General features: G+C 40.3%; 1 protein-coding gene across 1 annotated transcript in view; it reads right to left on the bottom strand.

Annotated features, from left to right (window-relative positions):
* Positions 1 to 398: 398 nt before the first annotated feature.
* LOC126188140 (DDB1- and CUL4-associated factor 13) overlaps positions 399 to 11,803 on the bottom strand; it is a 49,731-nt gene continuing 38,326 nt past the window's right edge. The window contains exons 7-9 of the mRNA XM_049929630.1: positions 7,844 to 7,990; positions 691 to 854; positions 399 to 535 (exon numbers count right to left, since the gene is read on the bottom strand). Coding sequence (XP_049785587.1) covers positions 448 to 535; positions 691 to 854; positions 7,844 to 7,990 — 399 coding nt within the window. The 3' untranslated portion in view covers positions 399 to 447. The remainder of the gene's footprint in view (positions 536 to 690; positions 855 to 7,843; positions 7,991 to 11,803) is intronic.

The raw sequence follows: 11,803 nt of genomic DNA, 5'->3' as shown, positions 1-11,803 counted from the left end.
CCCCAATTGTGAAACTGCATGTCACAACCACTGAGCCATAGGACACGGGATGCTTACTCAGCATTTTAACTGGTATTCATATTTAGCACAGACCAAAACATTTTAAGAAAAATTAATACAGACTGCAAGTTCATAAGATTTATCATGCGATTGATATTGAAATAACTGCCTGTGAATGACCACACTTTCAGTTGATCTAAATAGTTACACTTCTCCACAGTATTTAGTACAAGGCTCTTAGGAATAAAGTGTGCATAAACACATTTCAAACCTGGATTTCTGCAGATCTTGCACAATCTTGAAAATATTAATCATCACTCACACTAAAAACATTTAAGGCAAACAAAATCCAGTAACAAGAAAGATGCCAGGTTATCTACAAGAATAAAGTCATTACCTTCAACAAAAGAAGTTTTATTCTGACATGTAGTATACAAAAAATGTAAATTATTCTTGTTCTTTGACAATATGCTTTTTCTTTTCGGAAATAAATGGGACAGATCCAGGTTTGGAGTGTGCACGTCTGCGGGCTTCCCTGAAAAACAGATCAGAATTTTAAAACCATAACTACAATGAAGTTGTGGTAACACAGAGCTAAGGCAGAGCTAATGATTGGTAACTAATTCTCCAGACATTCAACATAAATAAATTAAACATGAAAACCTTAGAATGATGTGCTATAAAACTCACTTTTTCTTTTGTTTCTCTTTGATGATACGATGTTCCTTCTGAGCATTATAAATGTGCTTTGGTACTTGTCTGTGATGTGCTATGCGACGGATTTGTGGGTGTGCTGCAAATTTTGCTTTGAGTGATTCATTGTAGTTGAAAGCTGCTTTTTCTCGAGGTCGAAGCTATCGGTAAATAAAGAAGACAGTTATAATTGTCTCAATAAGCATGAATGGAATAATGTTACCTTCCATAGAGTCTACAGTGAAATGCTCTAATTTTGAGATTCTCACAAATTACAGCACATTTGTTGAGATAAGGAAAACAACATGTGCATCAAAGCCTACAGGATCAGATCATCCTTAAAGACCTACACATAATGAAGACGTTTTCCACATAAATAACTTTAATAACTTGAATATTTAACATCTAAACAAAAACAACCAAAAATAATCAGGTAATAAGCACAGTTTATAATACAATGCAAATACCAAGGCCACTCTGTTTAGGCAGAAGCATAGATTAATATATTACTTACAGTTTATATCAGTACATGATAATAATATCATGCTAACATCTCTCAAATTCATTTGGTTTTTGTTACCCTAAGCATTATACATTTGTTGTTATTAACGAAACTTAGATAATATTGTCACCTGTTTTAACCAGTATGTGATGCCTAATGTGAACAAAGTATATCTTTGCTATGTAGTGTCTCCATGTGCAATCAGTATACATTAAAACACTAAGTGTTCCTGTGACATCAAGTTGGTAAGAGTCCAAATGCACAGAATAGAGTGAAAGTGTATCAATGCCACATTTTACACTACACAATATAATGCAAGCTTTTAGAAATAATTTGGACACTTTCACCGCAAGTAGATGGGCCATGCAGTAATCCTGTTGTTTTTTAACTTTACCCTTGATTTTCATTCCATTTACAATATTTCTCCATTCTAAGTTGTTTTTCATTGCAGGACACTCGAAACATTAAATAGCTGTAAATGCAATGCAGCTACACTGAAGAGCCAAAGAAACTGGTACACCTGCCTAATATTGTGTAGGGCGCCTGCGAGCACGCAGAAGTGCCACAACATGACGTGGTATGGTCTCGACAAATGTCTGAAGTAGTGCTGGACTGAACTAACACTGTGAATCCTGCAGGGCTGTCCATAAATCCGTAAAAGTACAAGGGGGTGGAGATCTTTTCTGAACAGCACGTTGCAAGGCATCCCAGCTTTGTTCAATAATGTTCATGTCTGGGGAGTCTGGTGGCCAGCGGAAGTGTTTGAACTCAGAAGTGTGTTCCTGGAGCCATTCTATAGCAATTCTGGACATGACGGGTGTAACATTGTCCTGCTCGAAATGCCAAAGTCCATCGGAATGCACAATGGACATGAATGGATACAGGTGATCAAACAGGATGCTTACATATGTGTCACCTGTCGGAGTCGTATCTACATATATCAGGAGACCCAGATCACTCCAACTGCACACACACCACACCTTTATACAGGGCCTCCTCCAGCTTGAACAGTCCCCTGCTGACATGCAGGGTCCATGGGTTCATGAGGTTGTCTCCATACCCGTACACGTACATCCACTCGATACAATTTGAAACGAGACTTGTCCAACCAGGCAACACGTTTCCAGTCATCAACAGTACATTGTCGGTGTTGAAGGGCCCAGGCATGGTGTAAAGCTTTGTGTCATGCAGTCATCAAGAGTACACAAGTGGGCCTTCAGTTCCAAAAGCCCATATTGATCATGTTTTGTTGAATGGTTTGCATGCTGACACTTGTTGATGGCCCAACATAGAAATCTACAGCAATCTGCAGAAGGGCTGCACTTCTGTCACACTGAATGATTCTCTTCAGTCATTGTTGGTCCTGTTCTTGCAGGATCTTTTCCCAGCCACAGCAATGTCAGAGATTTGATGTATTACCGAATTCCTGATATTCATGGAACACTCGTGAAATGGTCATATGGGAAACTCCCCACTTCATCGCTACGGATTTCTGAGAAAAGTGGGAGGTACTCAGTTGTTACTGTAATCCAAAACTGAAGTGTCTAGATCCCTCCTCATGAAATAAGGCAGAATGTAACAGAACACATTGCTCTCTGGTATAACAGAGTGAGTAGCCGGGAGGCTCAACAGGGACGTAGGTTCCACAAGTGGTGAAGAACACAATACCTCCTCTACGTGTAGCAATCAGATTCTACATTGTCCATGGCACAAATGACATCATTTGGTCACAATAAGATCCACAACAGCACATTGAAATCTTTATAGGGAGAAGTAAAGAAATCCTAGTCTATCAGGCTGAAGCACCAAGAAAATATAGCCACACATGTGTTTGTTTTATATTAACAACCTAATGAAATGAATAGACTGCTACTTAATATAAAGGTGACACATTGAGTTACAGACAGGCATGATGAGAAGACTGTTACATATAAACTTTGTGCCAAAGCTTTCTTCAAATTGCACACACATTCACACAAGCAAGTACACCAGAGGTGTGGCCAAAAGCTTGTATGTAACAGCCTTTCATCATGCCTGTTTGCAACTCAATGTGTCACCTTTACAGTGAGTAGGACTCTATCCTTTTCATAGTATTGTTGATATTTCAACCTGGATTTTCCATTGTTTGTGTTTTGTATTAGTTAGGACTGAAAAGAACACTGTCTGAAAACTCAGCTATGTTTCCAATCATGTACACTACAACACCACAAGCACATGCCCTATCCATGTAGAGTTTACTCGGCTTTGGTGCGTGTGACAGAAGGCACATATACTTGGCACAGCCTCACAGTAGTTGATCAAGATGTTTAAACTACCTCACCTAATTATAAGGCAGACTGTGTGGCTAGTGTAGCCACAAGAATAGCACAAAGATGCACAAAGTCCTCATTGCAGTATTCACAGGCTCGATGCTCTTCTGTAGGCCTTGCATTGGGTTGTGGCATGGCTAATCACCACCTTTCCTTCGCTGCATGGAAGAGGCCATGTGTCTGTCTGCTAACACTGGGCAAGTGCTTGCCTGCTGAAAGTGAGTGATGCCATAAACCACTTGGACAGTGAGTGATGGGAACCAACTGCCACTCACTATACTGTGCTCTGGTGTATACCAACTGCTCAATGCATCAAATACACAGGGCGTGGTTGCCTTTACTACTTGCGTTATTAGAAATCCAAATCAACCATTTTACTTATACCTGGGTGACAGGGCAATTTCTCAAAGGACAGCTGTAATAAAGATGGTATTCTGGCATGAGTGCGTGACAGCAAGGTCTTTCGTGTCTGTACCAAAATTTTATGAGAAAAGTGTGGATAAAGGGTGCAATGTTATTAAAAACTACAGTTATAAGATAAAAATGCACACAAACAGGCACGCATATGCACACGCACACACACACACACACCTACAATAATCACACATGTTGTAAGATTGAAACCTTGCAGGAAAAAATAGTACTGCAGATAGCTGTGGCTGGCTGATTGCTGGAATAACAAGGATGAGCCAAGAACTCTGCAATACACTAAAATCTCCAGCCTAAAAGCTTATGCTGGAGGCCAGACACTTCACAAAACTTTAAAACCTTTACCACTCTTATCTTGTCAAAAGCTAAAATAGAGGGCAGCTCATCACCAAAATTCATTTCCACCTTCTCATCGCAATATAAAATGCATTCCATTAAAAAGTTATGTACAGTGAGTTGCACGCCACAGGCATCACAGACTGGGGGATCCTCTTTCCACAGTATGAATCCATGTATCAGGGAATAGTGCCCAATTCAGATGCATGTCAGGCTCACTTCATCTCTCCTGCGTGACTGACATGAGGAATGCCATAACCAGATAGCTGACTTCACGAACTGCAGCTTATTGTACCTCACTGTCAATCACCCCCCCCCCCCCCCCCAAAAAAAATCCCCCTGCCACCAATTGCATGGATAACTGAAGCAACAGTGAACTGCCAACCTGCAGGCAAATGGCACACTGATCCCGTGTTCCCTGCTGCCTTCCTTGGTGGTTTGGTTCACTTGTTCATTTCTCCAAATTCCCACATGACCCAGAGAATGATACCTGCCTCCTCTGCTGCTGAAGTACGATTGGTCATGTATTAGATGGACCACTTTCTCTGCTGGGCACATGTGTTGCAATGATTGTAGGGCACTTAGGGAATCACAGCAGATGAGAAATTTTGGTCCTGAAGACCTCTTATTTGCTCAAGAGCCTTAAGGATCATATGGAGCTGTGTGGTAAATACAGTATATTCATGGGGAAGATGAATCCTAAGACATGGTTGAGGGACACTAGTGAACAGACAAGGAAATCCCCCTTTTTGGAACCAGCAGTGAACATAACTTTAAAACTGTGATACCTATCTAAAATGTTAAAAAAAAAGAGATAAAACTATAATATCAGCCACACCCATCTCCAGATGGAAATCCTTTGTGTGATTCCCACAGGGCCTCACTGCTTCTTGTTGTTGATGACAAAAAAACCAGTGGTGATCAAAGAATGATATGGTATGCAAATGTGTTTGGCATGGACTTTGTTTTGTAGGCCTGTTGCACCATGAGGAGATGTCTCCTGAAGTGAAGTTGCAGCTCACTAGCCTCAGCACGAAAACTCAGTATGGGGATGGTTTTAAAGGCCCCAGTGGCCACTGAAACTTTCACGGTGTATCATGTCCACCTTGAACCATGTAAGGAGCCCCCAACTGAAGCCTAGGAATGCCATTACATCATTACATGCCCAAATAGTATCACAGTGTTCCCAGAATCAGTACTCCTGGACTACTCTCAAGATTGAATGGTCACCAATGGCTTGTATCAACCTCAAAATGCCAATAGTACTTTCTGGAGATTAATATACAACAGGCTACTCGGCATTTTCCCCATGACAGCGAGCAGACCTTCTAAACTACTCAGAGGCATGATATCCACACACAAGGCTTCGAAGAATGTTACACATGTTTATACACACCTTTCTCTCAGCACTTCATGTTTAACTTATTTAGATCCATTTAAAGATATCTATCTGACCACTTTGAACTAGAGAAGACTGTCTCTCAGCTCATAATGTAAAGTGTGGCTGTCTTAGTTATTGCAATTGACAATACAATGTCCACAGTGAGGAATCCTGTCTTGTACCCTTTTAGCTTTTCGTGTGGTGAATTAATTTTGTTAGATTGAGGATGAAGTACAATGTTTTAATTTTTCAGGTTATTAATATTTCTGGGTCTCACATTTGATTTTAAATTTCTAGATTGCCACATCAGATTACGATCCTGAAAGCACAGTCCATAAAAATGTTGAATATTTTAACATGTTTTATCATAGCGATAAAACATAAGCCCACCTGGTCCAGTTTTACAGACTTTATATAATCCTGTCTTGGTTATGGATACATGAGCTATGGATCTGCCAAACCATCTGGTTTAAAACTGTTAGTTATGGTGCACCTTAGGAAATTAAGCTGGTCACTGGAAGTTTTAAGCTTGATGAGACCTTTTGGGAAATGGGTGAGGGGATGCCTTTTAGATACAGCTGTGGCTCATATTGAGAATGAAGCATCTTAAGAGACTCAAAATTACTTTGAACTTGACAAATTCAAAATTTTGAGTGCACACTTAGTGCACATTATTTTAGATACATGGCACTATGAATGTTCAAAGTAAGAGAACACCTCAGCTGCTTACTCGTTTTCCATGACAATGTCTTCATGATCCCCCTTCCTAATAAATTCATTGTTTGTACCACAGAGCTTTAAGTATATAAGATCCTGAACACATTCAAGCTGGTGTAATAAGAGTAAAACATTTCTCATGTGCTCCCTGTCTCTTATGGCCCTACAAGCACTACAAGAAATATATCCAGAAGATAAAGAGACCAAAAATATTCAAAAGACATTTCCACTGCTTCAACAGCAGAGGAAGAAAATATCACTGTGCTAGGTATCGGAATGAGGTATTTACTATCAGCTCGGAAAAATAAACGTACATAATTAATTTTCTGTTTGTTTTCAAGCATGACTTCAGTCTCGGTACGCAATGAAATCCCCATGCCAGAGTCCCATAGCACACCGCTAGAGCGACTAAAACAAAATGGCACTGCCCATCTCTACTTTACCAAAGGGCTGTGGGATTTTGTTTTGCAGTGCGTTATGTTGCTGTGTCATGGGCATTTCAGTGTGTAGCAGGACTGCAAACATCTAGCTGCAGAGAAACAAAAATTAATTACATAACTTTATTTTTTCAAGCTGATAATTAAAAGTTTAGGACCAACTCTCACAGACATGGAATTCTGCGATAAGGAGGCAGCTGTCACATCAATGACAAAAGCCTGCAGGGATCACAATCTGACATTCCGCCATAGCCTAGGAGAAATGGCTAATCGTCAAGTACAATAAAATGCAACTGTCCCACCAAGGCAAACCCCTCACTTACGTCTCTGACAGAACAAAAATAATACGAATAGCTTCTGAACTGGGCATTATCTTTTATGATGGCTTCATATCCCAGTGGAAGTGATTCGTAACGTATGGTACTCCTGGCATACATATCACCAAATGCCACATTTTAAATTTCTACAAGACAAAAGAAGCTAATTTAGGTGTAAATCTGGCCTCCACTGTAGCTAACAACAAGAATAAAGATAAAGTCTGTGGTGCAAATCCTGACTGGGCTATTGGCCTGATTGTAAGTATAGGGCGGCCTTTCTTCGCCATGGCACTAGGAGGGGAGGATGGTGGGCTCATCACCTAGGCTGCGCCCCCTCCCCCCTCCCTCCCTCCTCTCCCTTACAGAGAGGTCCCCAGTACTCATTTAATAGCAGATTGAGTGGAGCTGGAACTGTCCTGAAGGGACTGGAACAAATATAAATCACTGTCTCTCTATCTGAGACTGAACCTGGGACCTTCACAGCTGGGGTCTAGTGCTCAACCTGCTAGACCATCACAGACACCCTACAAGAGTGATGAGGTGTGTGTATGCTCTGAGGGGGGATGGATGGATGCCAAGAAGTTAAAATCAAATAATGGAAGTGGAAACAGAGAGAAAGTCTACATATTTTAATGTTTACCTTACTTACTACTTATATAAAATGAGGTCTTAGTAACAAAAATGTATGTGCTGTAATATCAATATAGTGCTACAAAGCTTACCACTCCCAGTTTTTCAGATGCCCGTGCTTTCCATATTCGAATATTCATTTCATCTGAGCCACTTAGAATGTATTTGTTATCAAGAGACCAAGCAACCGATGTCAGTCTTTGCATTCGTTTTGTGTGGTAGATGTCTCTTGAATGCCCCTAAAGAAAAATTGTAGACGCATGTTTATTTGACATACAGAATGTTATCTTTAAAAAAAATAAAAATATTGAATACAGAATTTTATTTACACAACCATTCTCAATTACCACACAGGATAAAGTCACAGTTAAAACTTTAAGCTTTGCCCACTTAGTTTATGGTTAATGAGACATCACAATCAATCACAAAATAGTCCATTATGTAACCTCCAGATTACCAAGAAAATCAAACTCATTATACATTCTTCTCACTCTCAGGAGAAGACACATTGACCAAGATTCTAGAGCTGGTGCCTGTTTGAGAGTTACAAGTACAGCACAGCAGTAGATCCTATGGCACACCTGTACAGTGCCGCACCATCTCACTTCTGTTTATGACATTATGAGATAAACCATCTGCTTCCTTAACTTTGCTCTTAATTTTTAGCTGTTCTTGGTTTATGTTAGTGAAATGGAGTATACTTACTGTGGATAACCTACAATTTTAGACATGAAATGGAAGTAATAATTATCTGGCAGTTTTCTTTCACACTGACTCAGCAAATGAATGAACAAACACACAAGTGAAGGTCTAGATTGCAAAAGTGGGGAAATTCATCTTTCTTTAGGACAATGCACCTACCAACGAAGTGGAAAAACTGAGAGATTTGAAATACATATTGTTGGGCCAGCCACCCTGTTCATGATCGGTAATACCTAGACCACTGTTACAGAGAAGTTGTTTCCGCATGTTGCAGAACCCACTCTCTGTTTAAGGCTGTTATGATGAACATACATGTGCTATAACAGTCATTTGTTATTTCAGTATTCTAGATTATTACATAGGGACTTCAGGACGTAAGTTACACATCATCCCACACTAAAGTTGGGTTCACAGACATAACTAACGTGATGCCACAATTTTTGGCTTTCAGTAGTGCCACCATGAGCTACCATTCACACAGGATGCCACAAACTGTACGTAGTTCCACTGCTTGCAATATGACGTCAACTGAAATCATATGGGTGAGTGTCAATGTTATAGTGCAGATTATGGTGTTAGAACAGTGACAAGAGTTAAATACAAAGCACACAAAACCCATTTGTTGGATCTGAAAATAGATGTGCCCACACAATAACAGTAGAAACATATTTGGTTTCCTAATGTGGCTGATGAAGACACAATGCAAAACGAACAAACTTTGTATTTCCTACACCCTCTGAGAAGAGAGGGATATTTATTTTTTGAGAAGTTGTGCTTTAGACTCTTAGGCCATCGCAACTTCATGGTCAGTGTTTGATGTGCTTGCAATTTAATTTTGAATGCTGAGTGAGAAAAATGATTTTGGTCTTTTAGTAAAATTTCTTTGTTTTGTCCCAATTTTTATACTTTAATTTAGAACTTTAAAAATTCACAATTTAATTTATTAGCAAATAAGAATTGGCCTTTAATATATAAATTTTATTACCTCAATCCTTACCACTTACTTGTAATGATGGACATCCTTAAAATGTGTTAAAAGTCACTAAAATGAAATAGGAGGAACAGAGAATTAAAAAAACTAATTTATGTCCAAATTCCCCCCCCCCCCCCCCCCCCACATAATTTGTTACTTCAGACAGAGATTTTGAAAAAGACAGCTGTCCAAAATCACCCAAATCCATAGGGTTCCTTCTAACACTAGTTATCTTTCTGGCAAGCATTGGTGCACAAAAATTTTCTGTTTTTAGCAACGATTTTGTTGATATTCCTACCTGGAGTTTCCATTGTTTGATATTCTGTTTGTAGGCTATTTTATTCATTAAACATATACCCCACTACATTCGTTACACACAATGTAATGTAACAAACCTATCCAAGTTACAATGAAAATAACCTCAAAACACTCTGAAATCACTCCATTTGAAGGAAATTGATGTTTTGAACCTGATGTTGGCATATCACATCATGACTGATGTCGGTACTGAGCATTTTTAGTCTACATATTGTTTTTCTCGTAAGAGATGTGGACATCAGTTTTGAGTGAGGTTTAATGAAGCTGTTCTAAACCATGTAGTGGTCCTAGTAATTATTACCAGGTCATCAGAAAAGATGAAATTCCTGATATTGTTTCATTTACTTTTTGTCCTCATATTTATTCCAGGTACTTCTTTCTGTCGAGTTCCGATAACTGGATACAGTAACAAATTGAAAATGAGTGGAAGTAATCCATTACCTTGCTTTACACCCATTTTTGTTTCAAAAGATCAAGAGATTGTGTTTCTTCCAGCAGCTGGAGGAGCATTCCAGACAACACCTCCATAAATTATCCAACTTGCTGACATCCTACTGCTGCCTCAGGGCACCACTATCCAATCCCTATCTTAACCGCAGTGTTCCTCCTTTATGCCTCTCATAGCAATAAAACTCTGCTAGCTGACCTTTTCAACTTGCCACATCCCCCAAAACTCCCTATCAACACTCCACCAAATCCAGAACCGAAACATTCCCATAACACTGTTGTTAACCTTTCCACCAAACTCACCAGCTCCATACAAGTTTCAGTCCTATCCCAAGGCTTCACCTTTAGCCCTACACTGACATTTAATCATGCTGGAATTGTCAAAAATCTACTCTCCTTCTTCCGATCCCTGCAATGGAAGCATTTCTTTGCCACCAATCTCTCCAACCAAAACCAACCTAACTCCAACACTGAACCCTGCCCCTTCTATTTCATACCACCGTCTAACTGTGATCCTGCCTGGTTCCACCTAATCACCCGCTGGAATTCCTTACCTCAAACTTAGCCTCACCATCCTTCCCCAGGTCCGTTCCTCTGAACAACCATCTTTAAGCAGAGGAGAGAATAACCATACACAAACTCAAAACAAATCCTGACCTAATCATTCTACCTACAGACAAAAATTCCACCACTGTTGTAATGAATCGCAGAAGGACTCTGCCACCTATGACTCCTCCACCTATAAACTCATCCAGAGTTATCCCATCCAAGAAGTCCACCACAACCTCCAATCCCTCCTTAGAGTCGTAGGCCCTTTCCAGAACCTTAGCCCTGACTCCATTTCCCTCCTCACACATATGAAACCTGCAAACCTACCTACATGTTCCTCAAAATCCATGAACCCAACAATCCTGGATGCCCCAATGTGGCTGGTTATTGAAAGAATTTTGGCCCGCATTGACCAAAACCACCAACAAACTGCCCGTAATCTAGCCTCCCGCATCAAAAATACCAACCACTTCCTTGCATCAAAAATACCAACCACTTCCTTCATTAGCTCTCCACCATCCCCACCCCTTTACCTCCTGGATCCCTACTCATCATTGTTGATGCCACCTCCCTATACAGCAACAAATCCCATACCCATGGTCTTACCACTACTGAACTCTATCTTTTGCAATGTCCTTCAGATTCCATTTCTCATTTCTCATACACTGTACTAACTTTATCCTAACCCATGACTACTTCTGTTTTCAAGGGAATGTCTAGAACCAAATCCGTGGCACAGCTATGGGCACCCACATGGTACCCCCTCATGCCAACATGTTTATGGGCCATCTAGGGGAGATCTTCGTAGCCTCCCAAACTGCCAAACCTCTACTATGGTTCAGGTTCATTGATGATATCTTCACAATCTGGACTCAGGGCCAAGACACCCTATCTTCATTCCTTCATGACCTCAACACCTTCTCTCCCATCCACTTCATCTGCTCCTTGTCAACCCAGCATGCCACCTTCCTTGATGACAACCTCCTCCTCCTCTCTTATGGCTCCACCCACACCTCTGTCCACACTAAACTCAACAAACACCACAGTACCTGCATTTCGATAG

The sequence above is a fragment of the Schistocerca cancellata genome, chromosome 5 (genome assembly GCF_023864275.1).
Source record: "Schistocerca cancellata isolate TAMUIC-IGC-003103 chromosome 5, iqSchCanc2.1, whole genome shotgun sequence".
Classification (NCBI taxonomy): domain Eukaryota; kingdom Metazoa; phylum Arthropoda; class Insecta; order Orthoptera; family Acrididae; genus Schistocerca; species Schistocerca cancellata.
Note: the sequence above shows the minus strand (reverse complement) of the source record. Positions and strands in the feature narration are given on the sequence as shown.